This window comes from Chrysemys picta, chromosome 6 (assembly GCF_011386835.1).
Source record: "Chrysemys picta bellii isolate R12L10 chromosome 6, ASM1138683v2, whole genome shotgun sequence".
Lineage (NCBI taxonomy): Eukaryota > Metazoa > Chordata > Testudines > Emydidae > Chrysemys > Chrysemys picta.
Window position 1 is genome coordinate 84550891 of NC_088796.1, and position 23232 is coordinate 84574122.

At 43.2% G+C, this 23232-nt stretch overlaps 1 protein-coding gene across 1 annotated transcript in view; it reads right to left on the bottom strand.

Annotated features, from left to right (window-relative positions):
* Window positions 1–23232, bottom strand: part of LOC101949967 (rab9 effector protein with kelch motifs-like) — a 62693-nt gene that overhangs the window by 13364 nt on the left and 26097 nt on the right. Inside the window, exons 9-14 of the mRNA XM_065550573.1 lie at window positions 15673–15773; window positions 13510–13595; window positions 11416–11497; window positions 8818–8903; window positions 6397–6484; window positions 2384–2432 (exon numbers count right to left, since the gene is read on the bottom strand). Of these exons, the coding sequence (XP_065406645.1) occupies window positions 2384–2432; window positions 6397–6484; window positions 8818–8903; window positions 11416–11497; window positions 13510–13595; window positions 15673–15773 (492 nt within the window). The remainder of the gene's footprint in view (window positions 1–2383; window positions 2433–6396; window positions 6485–8817; window positions 8904–11415; window positions 11498–13509; window positions 13596–15672; window positions 15774–23232) is intronic.

A 23232-nucleotide genomic window follows, 5' to 3' on the forward strand; every position in this document is an offset into this window, starting at 1 on the left:
TCAAATCGCTAGTCATTGCCTCCTACATTACTATCATTCACACTCAAATCCCTGAGATACGTGTTCAAAGGTGTGTAGAAATGGAGCTGGCAAACCTGTCTGGAGGCCTGGGTAAAGCTGCACGTTGACCCATGACCCACCTTGCTACCTGGTCACTGTGTAGTGTGGTCATAGCGATGACGTGGTGACCTGTCCTCGAGTCTACTTACTCTTCCATTGTCATTCACACAATTCCCTGTTCTGCTATGGAGAAAGATGTTATGTTCCGGGAACAGGTTTGTTTATCCTGGGTGGAGGGCAGTACACAAGAAACTCTCATAGTGTCACAATAAAATGCCTCCCCCACTCATGGGGTCCCCTGGGTAAGCACCAGCATTGTATATTGCTAACATCTCTATATGCATTGGGAAGTATCTTGGGAAGGGTTAAAGGTATGAGTGTGGAATGGAAGATTCCTTTGCAGGTTACAAAGGGCCAAAGGGGGAGGAAGGGAGAAAGGAACGGGTTAACTTGACGAACCAAAGCTAAGGAACGAAACTGCAGCCCAAGGCCAGTGCACACAAACAAGCTCTCTGCTGCCAAACAGCCGGAAGCCTGTATCACAACCCCGGCTAGCCATGAGAAAGGAGAACTGAGCCAGACAGAACTGAAGGGGTTGCAAAACTAGTAAGATTGCGAAGGCCAGCGAATGGGAACACAACAGTCTTGCGACCCTGAAACTGGTGTGTTTTGGGGAAGCCAAAGGAGCTGCAGAAGGCCGGTTTGGACTGGTACAGAGACCACGGGGGATGGGGGCCACTGGATGAAACGCCCCCAGAAGAACCCAGGGCTTAAAACTCTCCTGAGAGCTGAAGCAAGACAGAGATTTACAGCGGACCCTAGACAACCTGTGCACAGGGTAGAACTCTCATCTTTCCCCCCCACTTCTTCTTACGTTACACCCAGGCTTGGCCAGCCTTGGGTTGTGCGTGTGTAAGTATGAAAGTGGGTTAGGGCTTGGGCACTAACGCTTTCTTCCTCCCTTTGAGTGATGTGGGGTGCACCCAGCACTCACTGCTGTTATTTGGTTAATAAAGCTTTAAACTTAGTCACTTGGTGTGCTCCTTCATCTCCTCTCCTAAAGATCCTGCGGCCTCAGCCTGATCACCTGAAGCCCCAGGCAGACTGGTAACATAAATCTGTCACAATAGGGCACCTTCCCTCGCTCCAGACCCCCTCGCTCCAGCTTCCCCCACCACCATGTGGTATCCAAGATGGATGCCAAGCTGAGAAAAGTTTATTTTTAAACACTCTGTTATTGTTTATCCTGGGCAGAGGGAGGTACATAGGAGACTCCCAGAGGGCATCCACCCTATCCTCAGACTTGCATCCTCCCCAGGCTGACACCACATGGTATCCAAGATGGATGCATGTGGTCCTACCACACTATGCTAGTTGTCCTGCACCAGATATGCCGGTCTATACATGGAAAATAAGGACCAATTGTGGCATTCATTAGCTGTGTCCAGTCTGCTGTGAATGAATCCTCCTCCAAGTTCAGCTGCTTTCTTTGTCTCAGAACGTGCTCCTGAAATGCCATCCAGTGTCTTGCTGAACATCTGCTCTGCTACTTAAACCATTCATTTGCAAACAGGTGCAGCTGATCAGTTGGTCCCACGCTCTTCCCGGGATAGACTGGACAGAAGTGAACAGCATTCACAACTTGCAAGCGCCTCACAAAAAAACAGCATTTAAAATGTGGCAGGCTGAAAGCACTTCTGCACAGGGGTCTGAGAAGAACAGACAAGTTCTCCCACAAACCAATACTAGGGCTTCTCCAGATGGTGAGGACACTCAGGACTCCGAAACGCCATGTAGCTACACTATCAGTATGGACATGGCTACATGGGGTATGGCGTCTGTGCAGCTCTGCAGTGTGGACTCTGGTGGTGGGCTTAGCTAATATGCAGATGCATGCATGCGAGCCAGGACTTGGGTACAGGCCCAGTGTAGACATAGCCTCAGATAAACCAGAGAAGAAGAGGAGTAAAGGCAGACAGCCTTTGTATTAAGGGTCCAGAATAATAGGACCCACATCTGAATATCAGCTTATTCCTTTATCGCTATTAAATGCTGTTCTCTGAGTAGCAAGGGAATTGATTTATGTAGCTGGGCCATTGTATTTGTCACTGAAATGTGGGCAATTATTAGTTATGAGCCAGATTCAAAAAATCAACGAATCACATATTTATGATGATTTATTCACAGAAAATACTTTGTACTGCATGGAGAGGCCAGCTCAGTCAAAGGCAGAGCCAATATGAAAAAAATCACAAATATTCAATCTTTCCTGCCTTTTCCCATAGAAGGAAAGAAAGCAAAGAAACAAAAATATAAAGAATACCTGCTGCTTACTCCCTGGATTCCAAATTCTGAGAGAATCTCCTTCATTACTGAAATTAAGACATCAATTTGCCATTAGTCTAACAACACATTTTATGAACAAGGAGTGATAGATCAGAACCATTATGGGATCTTTCTACTATTTTTATAATGTATTTTGGCTGAGACCATATCATTACAATAACATGTGTATAGCTTTTTTAACTGCTATGAATGTTCATCCACAAGACAAGTTTTGAAGTGATAAAATGTTAGCATAGCAAAAATCACACACTCAAGATAATTTGAAGCTTCAGTTGATACAGAATGTGGCTGCCAGCTTGCCACATTGGGAATAGGGTATGTGCCTGGAACATATTATACAAGCCCTCCAAAGACTATCCCTATTCACTTTTAGGTGCAGCTTAAGTTATTGAACTCTTCAGGATATGGACTGTGTTCACATCTTGATTTATATAAGGCCTCACATAATAGGACCCTGATCCTGTTTGGGGCTTTTGGGTACTACTATAATATAAATATTAAACCCCTATATTACTTGTATTCTAGCTACCTCAGGAATTGCCTCTCTGTACCAGCATGATGGACTGAGATCAGCTGAGATGGGCTCTTGCTTCTCTCTCTCTCTCTCTCCCCAACTCTTCATTTTCTTTTCTCGCATTTCATTACACAACACTTGGAAACCTCTGTACCTCTGCATACATACAAGATGGGCCTTGGTGAACATGCACACGACCCAGATCCCCAGGGCACTTGTTATAGCCCTTGAGCCTTTTAAAACTGTGAGCTGCAGTGGCAGGGCACTTGACTAGTACCAAATATGTGACCTACCAGAATGCAGATATAATGCTTCCCGCTTCTTAGGGTATGTCTACAGTGCAATTAGATACCTGCGGCTGGACCAAGCCAGCTGACTGGGGCTCCTGGGGCTTGGGCTGCGGCGCCGTTTCTTTGCAGTGTAGACTTACAGGCTTGGATTGGAGCCTGGTCTCTAGGACCCATGAGGTGGGAGGTTCCCAGAGCTTGGGCTGCAGCCTGAGCCAGGAAGTCTACACAGCAATGAAAAAGCCCTGCAGCCCGAGTCAGCAGGCATGGGCCAGCTGCAGGTTTTTATTTGCAGCGTGGACATACCCTTAGACAAGGACAGCAGACAGGTTTGAAAATAAAGCCAGTCCTGAGGAAGGGTCTTGGCCTAAAGACACCTCTACCCCGATATAACGCGACCCGATATAACACGAATTCGGATATAACGCGGTAAAGCAGTGCTCCGGGGGTGGGGGTGGGGCTGTGCGCTCCGGCGGATCAAAGCAAGTTCGATATAACACGGTTTCACCTATAATGCGGTAAGATTTTTTGGCTCCCGAGAACAGCATTATATCGGGATAGAGGTGCAGTTGTTGGGAGCTTAATTGTACCCTCCCCAGTCAGAGAATATGCCCAGTGGCTTGCAACCTTGTTTCAGCTTTCTCCCACTTCCTGACACTGCCGGGCTTTACTACTAACTTGAGTCCCAGAATGCAGCAAGCATGAGATTTCAATTGTTCTCTGACTTGAGAAGCACACATTGTGCATTCTGGGGTGAAAGCCCAAGGCAATTCCACAGTGTCATGAAGTATGAAGAGAAATGAATCACTTAGACCTCCGGGTCTTGCCACCCAGCTACTGCCTCCAGTGGGAAGATAGAGGCCCACACCTCAAATTAGAGGTTTGCACATCAACCTCCTCCTCAGAAATGACATGCCACTGGAAGAGATCAGCCAGACAGACCACAGAGAACCTTCCTCACCAAGAGGGCCTGCCACCAACGTGGGAGAGAAGAGTCCTTTTTCACACCATTGAAGATCCTGCTGCTAGCAACACTCCCCTGCTATGGGGAGATGGGGCTTGTTGGAGGAGGAATTGTGTTGCAGGGAAACTGACAATTGGGGACTGTCCAAAGGATACTGGAAAAGCTTCAGAGCTTTGAATGAGAACAAAAATTTGTAATGTTGAACAAACCCTGTCCCTGCTGAGAATTACCTATTGCTAATTATAAAGAGGGATAGTGAGGATGTATGCAGCTGAAAAGGACACCAGTCACACAGTGTACAAGTGAAGCTGGCGCACATTACTAGGCTGACACCCACAAAGTGGGTTAGTGTGATGACATCTTGTGGTAATTGTGAAAACAACACTACTCGCTCCATAACATGCTGTCTAGTCTGGAAATATGGTAGACACATATTACTGGGATGCTGGTAATTAAGACTCCTAATTCACAAAATGAGCATTGTAGGCATTAACGATTCACACCACCTTTTATGGGTGAAAATAATGTATTCTCTCAGATATTTTTAAACAGCTTTTAGTAATGTCATGAATTAAAATCAATTCAGCATTATTATAGGTTTCAGAATGGTAGCCATGTTAGTCTGTATCAGCAAAAAGAATGAGGAGTACTTGTGGCACCTTAGAGACTAACAAATTTATCTGAGCATAAGCTTTTGTGGGCTAAAACCCACTTCATCAGATGCATGCAGTGGAAAGTACAGTAGGAAGATATATATACACAGAGGACATGAAAAAACGGGTGTTGCCATACTAACTTTAACGAGAGTCATCAGTTAAGATGGGCTATTTTCTCCTGCTGATAATAGGGTTAGTGCCAGTGCTCCTTTTGTTATGAGCTACTGTGCTCATTTTACTCAGACATTTAATAAGAAACACATTTTAGATGAACTATTACTTACTGTGACAGAGTGATGAGAACCAGCAGCTGAACCAGCACTCTAGTCAATTTAAGTCCAAGTAGTTTCCCCAAAGAAGACCTGACTGATGGAAGCCATGGAGGATAGGTCCATCAGTGGCTATTAGCCAGGATGGACAGGGATGGGGTCTCTAGCCTCTGTTTGTCAGAACCTGGGAATGGTGACAGGGGATGGATCACTTGGTGATTACCTGTTTTGTTCATTCCCTCTGGGGCACCTGGTATTGGCCACTGTCAGAAGACAGGATACTGGGCTACTATGGTCTGACCCAGTATGGCCATTCTTATGTTCTTGTGAAGCTGGAGCTAATTACTAGATCAGTTTGAGCTGGGGGCGCTAACAAGCTAGTTAACCCATTAACTGAAAGAGTAGAATGGCACACAGGAAGGAAGTGCAAGGGGAAGGGGCAATGAGAATGGCATAAGGGATAGGAATAGGGCTGGGTAAAAGGGAGATCTCTGTGGCGAGATCTCTTCCCTCTCTTCTTGCTGGCAAAACGGGGATGAGGTTTGTATGTCACTGTAAACGGAGTTGCTGCATGGACTGTAAAAGAGGTGGTGGTTGAGATAACCCAAATAAGCTATATGTCAGTGTTTACAAATCAGAGTTGTTACAGTCATTTGAACAAGAAGACAGAAGTGAACAGAGGGCCGCACCCTGTTACACTTACAATATTTTAGTTGGATCTATGACTACAACTAGCTGATATTACCATTATTCTTATTTTAAAAAGGCTAAAAGTAAGTGACATTAGTAATAACCCAATAGGTGGAAAACCAATCCTATGGTATTAAGGGACTAAGTACATTTTAGTGAACTATTTTACAGTGTAAATTAAGGTAATACTTGAGCATGTGATCCTACCAGGTGATGAGAGCTCTTAACTCCCACTAAAGTTAACTGAAAGTTATTTTCTTCAGAAAACAAGCACACTGCTATTTGATCTTCAAGTCAATTAATGTCAAAGGAGTTCAGTTCCTCGCAGGTGGCACTCAGCACCTCAGAGGACTGGGCCCTATAAGACCAGATAGAGTGTATGTTTTCCAGAGATCATGACAGTCAGTTTAGGTGATGTATTAAATAGCATTTTAAGGAGTGAACAGCAGCTCTGGAAGCCCATGTTAAGCAAACATAATAGTACTGTCTTTCTATAGACATATTATCACAGAATTTGGCATAAGATGGGAGTGGGAAAGGACGGAGACATGAAGAATTGGCTTCAAGTTAACAATAAATTTAGAATTTACCAAATTCATAGTAAACTTACTAGGTTGTCTGTCTGATGGGTTTATCAATTTCATCCCCATTATATCATTGAGTTCTTCTTCCTCATTCATGCCACCAAAGATATAGAGCTGGGAACAATGAAAAAGCAAGTGACATCAATAGCAAACCAAAATAATGACAGGGTTGCATAATCACATTAATGTATCAGTTAATGTTTGCAGAGGCCCTTTAGTATAGTACATTCTGTATTTATGGTTCCCGGTGCTCATTCCAATTGAATACAGTAAAACTCTTCTTGAAAAAACTGTATAATTCCAATAAATGGAAAATGCCTGACTGTGTCACTGCCTGGGATCCCCGCACAGAAGACTCTGACATAATCTGCCTGCCCTGCCCCAGGCGAGGAGAGGAACTGCTCAGCCTGGTCTATGCAGGACCTTACAGAAGTTGCTGCCTAATTTCCTCTAGAGAAGATGTTTCCAATCTCCCTGCCCCTCTGAAAGAAGTTGAGCAGCTCATCCCAGAGAGTGACTTTATGCTCATTTTGGGACTTCCAGTAGTTCAGAAGAGAGCCTCCTTAGCTGTTCCCACAGTCCTTGTGTCGACAAGGGAAGAAGACCCACTACCATCTAATCTCATAGAGGAACAGTCCTGAGTAATTTCTGTTGCTCACTCCAATGCATTGGCAACACTATTGGGTGGAGAGTGTTAAATAAATAAAATAAAATAAAATAAAATACACACGAAAACCCTTTTTGGTTTATATTTACTGCCTGCAAAAGAAAGTTTAGAGCCCACACTATAGAGCTGTCTAGTTAGCAGCTTCAACAGGGGAGCGCTGCTGGCCTGCAATCAGTGCCTTCTACTGCAGTCTCTCATGTGGACGGTCCCTCCTTACCTGAGGAGCTGGAGCTCAGAACAACTGACTTCAAAGACTGAGGGCCTGATCCTGCACCACTGGAGTCAATGTGAGCTTTGTCATTGATCTCACTGCAAGATCAGGCTCCGAGACCACTCGAGTGCATTCAGGAACCGATACTTAGTGGAACCCCTCAATGCTAGAGGTGACTGTGTGAGCCACTTTGAGGAAAAGGCTACAATGGACGTGTCATAGAGAAGGTCGATTTGTACCAACACAGCACCAGTGCTGAGTCCTAGTGCTCAGGGGTCTTGGCCAACTCAGTTTTATGCCTTGAGGGTTTAGTCAGTGATGTGACACACCTTCACAGCCTTGTTTTGGACTTACAGGAGTACCCCAGGGGTTTATCAAAGCGTGCTTGGAGTCATTCTGAACATTTCTTAAGTTCTTTGGGTAATATTTGCAAGCACGTCTGTCACCCATGCACGTTGTGGCTGACTCCAAGATAGATGGCACAAAGATTATCAGTCATCACAGACATCATGTGTTTCATTCACATGAATTGCTACTGTGCAACCTTCCTTCCGTTTTAGAAGTTACTTCCTGTGAAAAGGAAAAGGGTGCAGGCTCCTCCAGGGAAGCACCCACCATACCTAATAGACAAACTGCTACATTAAGTAATGTCCCAAAGATGTGGAACAGTGAAGCAAATGCTAAATGCCAAGATGGAAGCCAAGCCAAAATGCAAAATTTGGTGTTAAACCACTGAGAAACACTGGTGGTGAGGTACTGCAGTAGCACGGAGTCACTAGAAACACAGGCACTGAGGTACAAAGGAAAAAATATCGTTGCACCAAAACAGGCGTTGAGGTGCAAAGACAATGTCAAGCACAAGAAACCAGGAGTGCCAGAGCTTCAAGCAGGTGCCAGAGTCAGCCACCAGAGCACTGAAAAAAACAACAACTGATGAACAGCTGCAAAAATGTCTTGAAATGGTCAAAGCAAAGACCTTTGAAATTTAACCACTGAAAAACCAGGTAGAATCTGAGAAAAAGATATCCAGAGATATTGCTGGGATGTGAAGAAGAGCTGGAGCAACAGCCTTTGTGGTTTAGCTCCTGTGGAGAACTCTTTCACTAATGACAGTCAAAAAGATGCTGAGTGGAATACTTGGAAGTCTGCATTTATACTTGAAACAGTGTGGTGAGCGACAACAATCCATAAGACGCCTTGCTCGTACTTCACTCTGCTCCTACTACTGCCCTTAAGTGTGGGAAAAAACCTTGATTTACTGGACTTTCTGTACATTGTTTCATGTATTAATAAACTGTTTTTATTTTGTTAAATGCAACTATTTAATTGTTGTAAATTGTGTTTTGAAAAGAATGATTAAAATCAACATGGGACTTAATAGAAAATAGAAAACTAAAATGTAGGTCTATACGGTGACTACATATACATTTAAGAACTGAAGAAACAGCTGAGCTGTATGTTGCCTGAATAAATACAGATTGCAGGTAGGCTCTTTAAATCAGTAAGGATGAAACACAGTTAGTAAAGTTTAGGATGGCAGAATTCTGCTTTAACATTACATTCACTTACATGGCTATGAAGAATAAATGCTACATGGTTGTGTCTGCAAGCGGGAGGGATCCCTACATAAAGTGGCATCTTCCATTTCATCTTTGCTGTAAAATACAAAAGACAGAAATCAAAAACAGAACATATCTACTGTCAATGCATTGACAGACATGTCTTTGCAGTAAGTTAGGCCCTAGATAGTCTCAGTATTACACATGAAGCACTTGCAAGCCTAAGACATTTGTATAATTATAGGACCTGCCAAGTAAAGAACAGCAGTAGTGAAAGCCACAGGGGAAAATGCAAAACAAAGAATTCTGGGTAATCCTCTAATGACAAAAAGAAAGCCCTTTCAGACAGGTATCTTTCAGTCTTCCAAAAACTAATGACTGACCTCAGAAAGATCAAAATCACTAAAGCCAAACACATTCCAAAAAGAAATGTATACCCAAGTTATTGTCTTAAAATAGATTTACTCAAAATAAGCAGCTAAGAAAAACATTGCAAGGATGGGAGATGATAGGGAAGTCTATTTGTAATGTCAAGGAGGATAATAATGTTAATGCAGTAAATCTGTTACATTTATATGACTTTTAATCCCAAGTGATCTCAAAGTGTTTTCCCACTTCCATATACAGGGATCTCTGCCCATCAGTGAAATGCATGAAGCATTGGAGTTCATCTATGGAGTGAACATGGCATCTGTTTAGCTGCACACGGTGAACTCAATTCATGCCCTTGTGACAAGGAGGATAGCTCTGCCGCAGAGAGACACACTCCAAGTGTTTGGTAGCTTTAAATTTTCATAATTGCTATCTGGCTCTGGACCTCAAGGCAGAGCATGAGTTACAGGTGTTTTGCATCTCAATCCCACTTCCAGGTAGACTTCCTGCCACCAAAGGCTTTGTTCACTGGAATAAGCTGATAGAAGTCAAAAATATCTCAGGGTTGATTCAAGACCAGCAACTCTAAACAATAATTTATGGCACAAAGGGAGAGCCATCACAAACAGTGATGATATGTATTGTCAAGCAAAAAAGATATGTGATGGGAGTGATGATATGTGACAAAGGACACAAAGAACACACAATGTAGAAGTTGCATTATGTGGCACTATTTGTGTTGTTACTCTGGTAGATCCAATAGAAAATTATGTATAAAGATTTCACAATATGGGGTTATGCATGTGCCATAAAGCACAGCGAGTGATTCCTGTCTGATCATGCCCTTTGCCATACTGCATTATAGCCAAGAAGGTAGAACTTCTGAAAATAACTCAGCACCAGCAGATCACAGTTTAGTCTGCTGTACTTAATCCATTAAATCATGTGGGTTTTGGAAGGAACTTCCTCCAGCAACTTTGTTAAAATTAATGTGGGTGAATTTTCATGCAAAAATGGCTTTTCAAGTTTTTGCAGGCTTCAATGCAAATAGTTTTCAGTCACCTGAAATTCTGGGGTGAGAAATCATGGAAAAACAACAAACAACAACAACAAAACCCTGGTTAAAAAAAGTTGCATTAATTTTCTTGAAAATATTTCCAATAGTTCCCTGCTCCCCCTAATTCTCATCAACAGTGTGGCTCTATAATAAATTACACTCATAAAGTTCCTTTTTACTTAGTGTCCTGCAGTGATTCACCTTGAAAGAAGACAGAAAAGTTAGCCAATGTATTGTCAGATTTAACTTTTTTTAAATGTCATTGAAACTATTTAATTTTAAATATAATTGTTTATTTTAAACCAGAAAAGTTGGTTAAAAAAGCTTCTCTGCACAAAAACATGGAAAAACTAAATGACAATGAATTTATAAACAGGTGTAACATTTTTCTTCTCTGTTTAAGGAAAACAGTTAGAAAAAATGTGCTAAGCAGTCACTAACTGCAGCCCAACATGAGTATTGTACAACTCCACGGTATGTCCATTCTTTTTGCATGACCATTGTTTAGAACAACAGGTGAAATCATATTTGAAATCTGACTTTCCTAAAGAATGGCATTTTGCAGCCTTCCCAAATCACTATAGGTCACATTGTGAACCTCCTGTTCCTGCTCTTGAGCAGTTACTTCCCTATGTAGTCTCAAGGACTTCTATAGAACCACTTGGGTGAGTAACTGCTCACCAAGGGAAGGAAGGGAGAGGTTCAGAGGTTTCCTGCAATCTCTTGTGCAACAAAAAGTGTTGAATTAAAGTGGTTTACAGAGCTTGTCTAGAGAAACATTGCAACCTAACGTAAGCCATAAAATGCTGTGCAACCTTACATTACAGATTCAAGGCAAATCTGGAAGGTGTGATAACATCTTTAAGGGGATAGAGAGTGGTGTTAGATTTGGAGCATATATTTGTGTGTATAAATATTATACAACTTTTAATTAAATCTTACACATTTTCAATAAATTGTTAAATTATTGATCATATATTGACTACAGAGATGCACTTGTGCATTTGGATGTATTTTTATGTAGCTCCACACATATTTAAAGATGTACTCAGGTTCATTTTATTACAAGACTATGCCCTTGTGCAGCCATTTAGCTTTAGGATAGTGCTGGATAGTATCTTGCTCTATTCAGTGATTAAAAAATTGTGCTGACAACCCTCTTTTTGCATTTTTACTCACCTAAGCTTAATTTCTTTACATCATTCTTTGTTGTTTTATTACCATCTTTAGATTCATATATTCCTCCAAACAAATAGATATCCTGTTGGCAAGAATTGCAACTGTAATACAATATATGAGACTCTGTTCTCAAAGTATTATCTTATGGAAAGTCTCTTTCCCTGCAATTTAACTGTATGTATCTAGAAAAACAACATGAAAACTCCCCTCTCCTCTCAACACACACATATCACCTATACCACCCCGCAAAAAACAAAAAAAAAGAGAAGCGGGTGAGGTGGGGGAAGAAAACCTAATTATTTATTAACTCTTATTACTAAGGAAAGGAGAAGAGTAGACAATGTAATGAAATCCACTGGACTCTCTCTATGTGGAACTAATTTACCTGGATTTACTGCTTGGTTATTACACTGATGAGGCTATAGAAAACCTTAAAATAGACAGATTCTTGGGCATTCTGAACATTGTCCATATATTAGTGAATGCAAAAATGCTTCAGCGTTTGCAAGTAAGAGGTGTTTCAGACTGCAGTGAAAAGGAAGAGAATCAGTACTTTCGCTCATCTTCCAGGTTGTTGGATTCCCAGAAGGTAGCGCGTATAGTGTGGTTAGACTTTAGAAGAAAAAGATATGGCATTCAGCACTCTTCCAGCAACCTGTGCAGTGTGGCAACAGAGGAAACTATGAGACATAAGCAAGTCATGCAGGAAGTAATGATATTTTTAAAAGTGAGCATAGTGTTTGCATGAAAGTTATTTGCTATGTTTGACAGTATTGCAAACTGAACCCCTTCATTTATGCACTACTAAAAAGCACTGGCTGTGCTAGGAATCCCCATTGCTCTGCCACTGGTCCTGAGCTCTGTGCTGGAAAGAATGCTACAAGGATTGTGGAGTTTGTTCAGCCTCCATGCCCATTCAGTCTAGAGCAGTGGTGGGCAACCTGCGGCCCACAGGCCACATGCGGCCCATCAGGGTAATCTGATTGCGGGCTGCGAGACATTTTGCTGATGTTGACTGTCTGCAGGCACGGCCCCCCACAGCTCCCAGCAGGGCCAGCTCCAGGCACCAGTGCAGCAAGCAGGTGCTTGGGGTGGCCAACGGAGAGGGGCGCCACGTCCGGCTCTTCGGTGGCAATTCGGCGGTGGGTCCCTCACTCCCTCTTGGAGCGAAGGACCTGACGCCAAATTGCTGCCGAAGAATGGGGCAGCAAAAATCCTGGAGTCGGCCCTGGCTCCCAGTGGCCACTGGGAGCTGCGGGGGGGGGGCTGCGCCTGCGGATGGTCAATATCAGCAATATGTCTTGCAGCCCACATACAGATTACCCTGATGGGCTGCATGTGGCCTGTGGGCCGCAGGTTGCCCATCACTGATCTAGAGTCTCTCTGATGAGATTGCCAACTGTAGTGATGGGAACTGGACCAGGGACATTCACTCACTCACACAGACAAAAAAGCTAGAGAGCAATAACATTCAATCACTAGTAATCTGGGCTAAATTTGAACAAGCGACCTATACAACAAATGGATCACATTGTGCCAGTGATATTTATGAAGAAATCCCAACTGAAAACTTAGCACTTGCATATGGCTTTACATTTGAAAAAATAATATACTCCACTTTCGAGAATTAATGAATATATTCTGACAGCATCTGTGTGGGGTAAGTAAGTATTATTATCCCTGTTTCTAAGATGGGAATCTGGGGAAGAGATATTAAGATCAACTTTTTCTAAAGCGGGCATTTCTATGGGATGCCTCCGTTTTTTGGTGTTCATTTTGAGACACTTTCAGAAGCACAGAGCACCCAAAATTCCATATGAAGTCAATGGGATCTATGGTTGCTTAGCACCTTTGAAAATGAGGCCTCAAATTGAGTAGACAAAAATTAAAGGGCAGGAGTTCCTGGCTCCTACTCCTGTACTAGACTTCTTGATCATACTGCTGCTCAGAAAAACCTAGAGGTGAATCTCATTACACCTTCTTTAAGAGTATATATCTGAGAAGTGTTGAGAAGGAGACATTCCTGCATCTTCCTTCCATATTGGAATTACAGAAAAAATAAACCAGGACAGAAAAATGACATTTGGTCTATACCTTGTCATGGTGTGCTGTAAATGTGTGATGTGACCTTCCACTGGGTATCTCTCCCTTGATTTCACACTGCTGCCAGGTTAACAAACCTGTTGGAAAAGAGCCTCACATAATTATATATTTTCCATTGATTTCCCTTGCTATCTGAAAATCATAAAATTTACATACTACAGCCTTTTAAAGTGCAGCTATAATCCAAAAGCTGGTTGCAAAGATGGACTTGTGCGGGATCCAGATTTATTTTCTCCCAATTTGTTTAGTTCACCAGCAGAAAACTTGGTGGGACGGCATAGTAAATTGTTGCAAGAAGTATTACTTGAAAGACTAATAGATCAAAGGAAGTTACAGTTATAGTTCATGGGTTAACAAAACAGAGTGGTGCAAAACCACCAACTATCACTGCTGAAGAAACAATGTGGGGGGGGGGTAATATTTTTTGCAGGTCAGCTGGAGTGAAACATTTTGAGCTAGATTGTGGCTTTTCAGCCACTGTCCTGAAGAGAAGGCCATTCAAGTAGCAATGCCTCAGAAGGAGCACTCGGGAGGTTGGCACAATCTTTCCGGTGATGCTCCTTGTACATAAGAGGTGAGCAATCTGCTACCTTTATGTGCTGACTCCACTCCACAAACTGATGCAGAAGGGGAGTGGGATCACAGCCCTGCCTCCTGCCTCCTCCCTCTGCAGAGCCCTGCTTCCTGGGGGGAAGTGGAAGGGGTGACCAAGGCTAGGCTGTCTTTGTGCTCCCCAAAGTGCAGGCAGGACAGGGACTGGTCTGTGTGTAACCTTTGCACAGCTGCAGAGAGGGGTAAATTGTCTTGCTCACCCCTCTGGCTCCATGTAGTTATGCAGGGGCCACATCTGGCCCCATGCAACCATACCGAGGCCACACCCTATTTGCCCCCATGCAGTCTCATCTCAAACCTCTGATAAAAATAAAGGCGATTTTTGAGCTGGAAAACTCCCTTTACAGTGAAAAAGCCAAGGTCTCTGCAAAAATGGCCTATTTCCATCTGGACATATTAAAATTCAAGTTTGAGTTGGGAGAGGGAAATTTCAATTAACTTATCCTAGAAGACAAACAGTTCAAAAGAGGGGCTTGAGATAGTGGCTTATTTCTAATGTCTTTTTTCCTGACTCAGGATAGGTGAAAGAAGCAGTTGTCTCCAGACAAATAACTTAATGACCAGCCCCTCCTAATAATTTAGGTTGTCCCTGAATCCAGTCTGCAGCTGTAAATACATTAGGTGTATTTTCATGAGGCAATATACAAATGCATGACCAGGCAATACAATTATTTCATATCAGTTAGCTCATATCCAACCTAGGAAAGAAGATATTTGAAATGAAACAATGAGAAATTTCTAGGAAGTATCTCAATTTACCCTGTGTGGTTCCTCTGAAGACAGTAAATGTGGTGGGTGAGGATGGATTTAAGTGGGAAGGATAGAAAAAGGGGTAAATTTTCATCTACACTCCAGCTGTGTGTGCCTGTTTCTATGATGCTTTTAAGGATTTCTATTTTGCAGGCCTATCAGACTTACGAATAAAGCAAATGTAATTAAATAAACTATGCAACTCTTTCAATGTGCTTTGGCTGGCTTTAATTTTCTGTTGTAAATTCACCTTGTCAGTACTATATTTACAAGCTTGTATTTAAGACTGTATTCTTGGCGCATCTCTCAAAGACAGGTAACAAAAATGATACTTCACACAAAGGTCAAAATTTTCTCCCCTCCTCTGTAGGTGCCCACTAACAGAGATGAACCTTGGTAGTTCTGCAGCACAGGGGCCAGGAAGAAACAATCCAAGAGCTCACAAAGTAGGTGCAGGCTCTTCTGCATTGTGTGGAGTCCAGTACAGAAGAAGCTCTTGCACAGCTACATGCAGCAGTTCTTTGGAGGTCTGACTGAAGTCCCTACTGTTGTGCAGATTCTCCAGTCCTTCTATCAATGGAAGGGGCACTAAGGCTGCGGGGCCTAGTCCTGTCCTCAGAATGGAGTATGGGCTGCAGAGCAATTCTGCACCAACTCTGGATCCTGCTGGGAGGTTAGAAATAGTACCACGGGATCTGTAAGACAGGTTTGTGATACTCCTCTTCTCTTATCACACTTTATATATCTATAAAATGTACTAAGAAGGAAATCATCTGCAATTCTAAAAGATACCTGTATCCAATGCATGCACATCAGTGCAGTAAATATTTTCACCCGAAGAACCGCCAAACATGTATATTACTTGTCCAACTGTTGCAAAAGCATGGCCTGACCTGAAAAGAATAAAATAACATTTGAAGCCAACAGTTTTTCTAACATTCACTAAGTAAGCACAATTACTGAAACCGGAAGAAGCCAGACTGCTATTCATTACAGGTCAGAACAACATAGGGGAAAATATATCCTGTTTGTTACACTCATAGCAGTAGTGTTACAGCATCTGTGCTTTCCTCCCCTTCTCTGAAGAAGCATTAGCTCTTATTTCCATATAGTAGCTGCACATGTGCTTGTGTGCATTACATCTATAAACAACTCAACCACTTTTCCTTGTCATTCCAGAGAGGTTCCCTCATCCACCTTTCAATATCTTGGGCTAAATCCCCAGCTCTCCAGGTGCACTAAAGTGGGGCTCAGTGCATGGAGGTGGGGTGGGTGGCTTAGGTGGTTTTCTCCACCTTTCCAACCCCCTGACCTGAGGGATATCAGGGAGTGTGCTGGCACAGGGATGGAGTAATCAGCCCTACATGAGTTCCTCTTGCCCCATCCTATGTAAGGGACATTTTGGGAGCAGAGAGGAAGGGGACATGTCAGGGGCGGGGCAGGGCATGAGGTTCTCAAGTGATCCTTGGGGACTGTTATATGCCAGTAGGATAAAGGTAGATATAAGAAGGCTACAACAAATCCATTGTACAAAAGAAATAATCTGGTTAAAAAAGAAAAAAAAAAACCTTATGTTTTCTAATTAAAGCGTAATTAACAAAGACTAGACAGCTGTACATCTGAGAAATCATTTCTCCATAGTAACTCTGATACAACAATTCCCTGTCTTAAATTAGTATTATAGAATGAAAACTCCTACACTAAATTATATCCTAAAGGAGAAAAAGAAGCCTTAAAATCATAGATAGGAGAATTTTGGCAGGAAAGAGTTTTTAGAAATGTCCACATTGACCATATCGATTCCCATTTCTTCCTGATCCAGAGAGGAGAGAGTTTTTGCAATGAGAAAATGTTTGGCTTTCTCAAAGTCCAAAAAGTTTCCCAAAATGTTAATATAATAGGCTGGACCTACAAGTGCATGTATGAGTAGCATCATTACAATATCATCCTTTCATCATGAATAAGGATTTGCAGTATTCAAAAGTAATGTAGGGCCAGAGTTTTAAAGGTATATTAAAGGCTTATACATACAGATAGATGCCTAGTCGGATTTTAAGAGCACACAGGCACCTAATTTTCATTGAAACCAATAGGAGTTAGGCACCTTTGTAAATCCCACTAAGCATCTATCTGCAGCTTTAGATACCTGAATACCTTCAAAAGTCTAGCCTGTAAATATTTTATTAAAATATAAAAGCTACAGGAATCAGTTTAACCCTAAATGTGATCTGTGAAGTATTTTTTTTTAAATTGGTCTGATGTCCCTTTCTTTATAAAGACTGCCCAGATGCCTTGTTTGTTATTTGCTTTGTTAATACTTGCTTTTCACCATAAAAATATAAGGGTTCAGGACTGTCAAGCCTGGGAGGCATAAGGGATGTTTATTGTGATAGAAGAGAGTGCTGGATCTTTTAACAAATGCTCCCTTAATTCCAAATGTTAATTTGTCACTGGAATTAAATAGGTGTTACTAAAACACATCCCAAAAAGGTTTTAAATAGTCTAACTAAATCCCTCCCCCACAATTGCACTCTTTGGGGTATTGTGATGTCACCATTTCACTAGTTCTCCAGGCATTGTGAAGTCTTTCAGCCCAGGAAAGACCTGCATTGCTAATACAAAGAACAGACATATAATTTTACAAGACTTTTAAGCCTTTTTTATATAGCATAGAGAAAGATACAAACTGGATATAGTTTCCTATGCAGGTCACCAGTGATACACGTAAATTCCTGATTTATTAATTTTTAAGATCTCAGGGAAGATCACAAAACCTTTATAAAACTGGGATTTTGTAACTACTAATTTTGATAAAAATTATGGATATGGGATTGACTAGAGCACAAATTTTGAGTAACAAGGATATTTGGGGGTTGGAGAATTAGGCCCTGATCTTGCAATTGTTAGCATGTAAGCATCTGCTGCACCTGTTGTAGGGCCCAACCAATTGCAGAATCGGGGCCTATGAAGGAGCAAAGAAACTGCCATCTGGCACAGTGGGGATTAAAGAAAACCTTTGGGTTCAGCTAGCCCTGCCCTGCTATACCTGCAGCCAATACCAGGTTTGGAGGGGGTAGAAAAGAAGGGAGGCTGGCTCATTTGGCAGCTGACTGGTGAGATGGCAGGAGCTATCTGCTGGCTGAGATGGATCAGTAACCTGCCAGCCAGCACAGCCACTTGAGGCAAGTAAATGTTCCCCTGCCAAGGGGAGTATGCAAATAATCCCTAGATGTTGGGCATCTGGACTAGTGGGGCCATGCCCCAAACTAAAGAGACTTGTAGGAAGAAACCCACGGAACACACACTGGGAGGCAGACCCAACTCCTCTGTTTAGGGGTTGACCTACATAGGGCTCTGGGCTGGGACCCGGTGGAGAGGGAGGGTCTGGGTCCCCCTACCGTCCTCTCTGGCCTTACAGATTGAAAGACCAGCTACTAGGCCACCTGGCCATAGAAAATCCTATACCAATATAGTTAAACCTGTAACAACTTTTGGGTGTAGACAAGACCATTGCTAAAGAATCCCAATGACCTTAATTGAGTCTCCATGTGAAGGTTCACGGTGCTTAGTGCAGAACTGGAGCTCAAAGTTTCTGTGGTGTTAACAAAAGTGACACTGATGACAGGGAAGAGACACTTAGTGAACAGTCACATAGTCCTGCCAATGCATCTCAATCATAACTTGCAACATTTTGGCTGAGAGGAAAAAGAAACTATTTTAAAGGTACCTTAATCTATTTACTTTGGCCAGCTTCTTGTTGGCTCATAGTAAAGAGCAGGAGCAGGACGTGGACAGCTGTAAAGGAAGTTCTGAATTGTGGAGCACTGCTTCGTGGAGGCTTGATCTGCTGCAATTGGAGCGCAGGTGTGTGTGTGTGTGTGTGTGTGTGTGTGTGTGTGTGTGTGTGTGTGTGTGTGTGTGTGTGTGAGACACATTCCTAAGTAGGATGCTACACTCCAAGGCCTTGCAGAACTCCTCTGTGGGAAGCCTATTTAATCAAGCCTTGCCAGGTGCGAAGATTTAAGCCTATTTACTAATTCCCCATCCCCTTGTTTTCTTTGCAATGAGTAATTCCATGTCATCAAAATATACAGAGCCAGGGTCAGAATAAATTCTATTTGACAACCAATTCTTTGTGCATCTGATATATAAAGCAGAACTTGTGATTTTTAGAGAAAAGCTTTTTTCATGGTAAATGCAAATGTATGAGAAATATTTTATTTTCATGACAATTACTGATTCTAAAGTACTTTGAAAGATTGCTTAAAATCACATGGCTATATTAGAAATCCCTTAATTTAAAAATATACCTGTGACTCGAAGCATCTCTGTATTCACAGCCTACACACTATTGTAGTAATCTTTGTACAAAATATGCCTTCTGAGGTATCATTTGAAAACTAATAACTCACTTATCATTAATATTTTTGTGTGATGTATGCATGTGGTGGGTATTAAGAGTTATGATATGTGCCAGAATTATATTCTTAAAAAGTGTTTCACAAGCAGTGCATAAGCACAGTCTGCCTTAAACAAAAGAATATGGGTTTATTGCAGTACACATATATGTTGTAAACGGGGCCATCAAACTAACAAGGTGGTGGGAGGGGGAGACTGAAGGAAACAGAACAATTTGCATTTTAGCAAACAGCAGGAGGGGAAGAAAAAACATGGAGCTTCCTTCACCATTAGACTTCATGTCGCCTTCCGCACAGCTTAAATAAACTTTACTTTCAGGGGTAACCTTTAGGAGAATCCATTTCAAAGGTTTACTGGTCTATAAAGATTGAGGGGCTGTAGACAGGCTGCTGGGGTCAGGGTTGCTGAACCAAGGCTGGCCGCATAACACACACACACTCAGAGTGTGACCTGCGTGCTTGTTGCTAAGGGTACGTCTATACTTACCCGCTGATTCGGCGGCAAGCAATCGAACTTCTGGGATCGATTTATCGATAAATCGATCCCGGAAGTGCTCGCCGTCGACACCGGTAATCCTGCTCCGCGAGAGGAGAAGGTGGAGTCAACGTGGGAGCCTGCCTGCCGCGTGTGGACCTGCGGTAAGTACCTTTAAGTTTGAACTAAGATACTTCGACTTCACGTAGCTGAAGTTGCGTATCTTAGTTCGAACTGGGGGCTTCATGTGGACCAGCCCTAACAGAACTACAGTAGCAAGCATTGAGGCACTCTGTAGTACAGGGTATGAGGTGGCACAACTCCTCACCGGTCTGGATTGCACCCAAGAAGGTGACAGTGGCATAGTCAAAACAAGGCTTACACACAGCTTGCTATTTTAACTGAGAATTATACTTTAAGCGCCGGTGTAACAATTTTAAGTGATTCTCAAGTGTGAAGGCTGGGAACAGTAAAAGAAAGGTTACAGTTTTATTATTTTCTGTTTATTTTGGGTAAGGGAAATAGAACAAATGTAAAGATGAAAACAGGAATGTCAGCAACTACAAAGATAAGGTTTGTATACACTATCACTTATGTCGGTATAACTTATGTCACTCAGGAGTGTGAATAAGCCACCCCCACCCCTGCCCTCCGAGCGATGTGGACAGCGCTATGTCAGTGGGAGAGCTTCTTCCACCAACACATCTTATATGAAGGTGGTTTTATTATGCCAACGGGAGAGCTCTCTCCTATCAGCATAAAGTGTCTTCACCAGATGTGCGACAGTGGTGCAGCTGCATCAGTGCAGCTGTGCTGCCGTAGCGCTTCTAGTATAGACTAGCCCTTATTGCAGGCCAGGTTGGAGAATGACAAAATGAGACAGGTGCGTGAACACCAAAAATGATTATATGAACAGAAAGACAGAGTGTGAACACTAAAAGTGGGAAGCAGACATGAGAGCCAAGGAGAGGGAGGCAGAAAGGCAGCAGCAAGAAGAAGCACGCTGGTTGGTCCTGGAAGCAGACATAGCTGCTCACCAACATGCCATGGAGCTGAAAGAGAAAGAAGCCAAGAAAATGAGAAGGAAAAGCTGCATGCCCAGAGCATAATGTACAAGCAAGGGAAGATACCAGAGTTCCTAGGTGCTCACTCCATCCAGAGTTCCTAGGTGCTCCCTCCAACCTGGGAGAAGCTCTGCCCTTCACATAAAGAAGCAGACTATATAAGAATATTTTACCACTTTTGAAAGGTTATGTGAGAATCATACTGTAGTTTCAGAACACAAGAAAGTCCCCACACTGATTGCAAGGTTGTCTGATAAAACCTTAAATGTATTTAATGAAATGCCAATTGAACAAACTTTGAAATATCCCAAATTTAAAAAGCTGACTTGCAAAGGTTTCAAATTACCATTGAGGTGTAAAGGTTGAAATTCAGAAATCTCAGGAAAAGTGCTGGCATGAGTCATAGCGAGTAAGATCGAATAAGAACAGGCAAAGGGACAAGGGGCTGAGAACTATGTCCAGTTGTTTGATCTCTTTGCTCAAACATTCTGGGGAAGTCAAAGACACAGTATGGGATAAATCTTTACATTCTGTACAGGAAGTTGACTTCCTGATTCCTTTGTGCAAGCCCAAAAGTCTGATGAGTGCAAGACAGAGAAGGACGGTCAGAAGCTTGGTGTAAAGAGGGGGCCTTCTTTTATCCCTGGGAAGGTGGAGGGTGGTGAGGATCCCAGGCACTCACCTTCCCAGAATTGTTCCCCTCCTAGAAATCCCCATCACAGACCTCCTGGGCAGGAGAATGGTCAAAGAGGGTGCTATCAGTGTAATTGCTCTAAGCTAAAAAAAACCCAAAACACTTAGCCTTCACCCAGGTTAATACTGTGATTATTAACACACTGTTAGAACTTGGTCCTATGGGGTACCTGGGCCTTTGAAACCTCCACATCACCACAGGAGGTTTAGGCTGGGCTCTGGCAGGAGGATTATGTGAGGCTGGACTCAGCAGGAAGTAACACCAGCAGGACCTAAGTGGCAGTTCCTCACCGCCCACTGATTGGCTGGCACCAGTACTTAAGCCAGACTGGAGGATGTGGGCTTCCTGGCAGCCTTCTGGGAGTTCTAGCTGGCCTGGAGAGGGCAAAGGCGCGCTTTTCCTTTGGCGTGGCGGTGGTGGGACGTGGGGAAGGTGTGCGCCTGGATCTTCTGCTGTGACTACACCTGGGGCGCCAGCTGACGGAGGCATGCAGCAATAGAGCGGTTGGAACGGATGGTCTTAGAGCTGGAGAGGCATCTGTCCGTCAGCAACAAGGATCCATTCCTCTGCGGAGTGTGCCAGGAGAAGCGGGAGGAGCTCCAGGCCCTCAAGGACCATCGGGCCTGGGGTGCCTTTGTCCAATCCCGCATCCGCCTCCTTCGGAGATGGGTCGTGGCTCCCGCTTCTTCTACACCCTGGAGAAAAGTAGGGGGACCAAGAAGCATGTCACCTGCCTCCTGGCAGAGGACGGCACTGCCCTCACGGATCTGGAGGAGATGTGTCGGAGAGCCAGGGAACTCTATGCAGGCCTTTTCTCCCCAGATCCGACCGATCCTGATGCTTGCAGAGTGCTCTGGGACGGACTCCCAACGGTCAGCGCGGGAGACCAAGTCTGGCTAGAGCTGCCTCTCACTTTGGCCGAGTTCTTGGAAGCCCTCCGCCACATGCCCACCAATAAATCAGCTTCAGACCTGGTGTGCAAGAGACCCCAGACTCTGGTTTCCAAATCTGCCCATCTCCTGATGCCTGAGTCTTGTTCTGCCCTCTGGCCAGTCTTGGATTTTGGCCCTCTGGTACCTAACCAGCCCTGACCCCTGCTCTGACCACTAGGTCTTACTGTCCACATCCCAATTATGACACACAGAGGTGCATGCTGAGCCCGATTAATTTTGTTAGGTCTGACTCTGAGGAGATGGACCTGGAGTTTATCAAGGTTGCTGAAGTAAATGGCAGGGAATGGAGAGACACTGGTGGTGCACAAATTTCTCTGGTCAGGGAAACCATGGTCAGAAAAACTAACATGTTACCTGGTGAGGATGTAGAGCTGGCATTGGAGAAATATAAAATTCCTGTAACTCTGGTTAAAATGCATTTGGATTGGGAAGGCTCGAAAGTTACCTTGAAGGCTGAGCTAGTTAGACAGCATTCCCACAGCAATGCTGGTGGGAAATGATATTCTTAATATGTGCAAGATTGTTAAAATTGTAACCTATAGTAAAAAGGAATAATTGTCCTTTGATCTCAGAGAATTGTGCAGATAAAGAAACAGCTGTCAGGGCAAGGGACAGCCCTATCTCAGCAGGAAGAAGCAATGTGCTTTTGAGTGTGGGAGGTGCTGAGGCCAGCTCTTGCATAACAAAGGAAAGTAGTATGCTCTTAGAGCTGGAGGATGGGAAGAAGTAACCCCTGTTACTGAAGAAT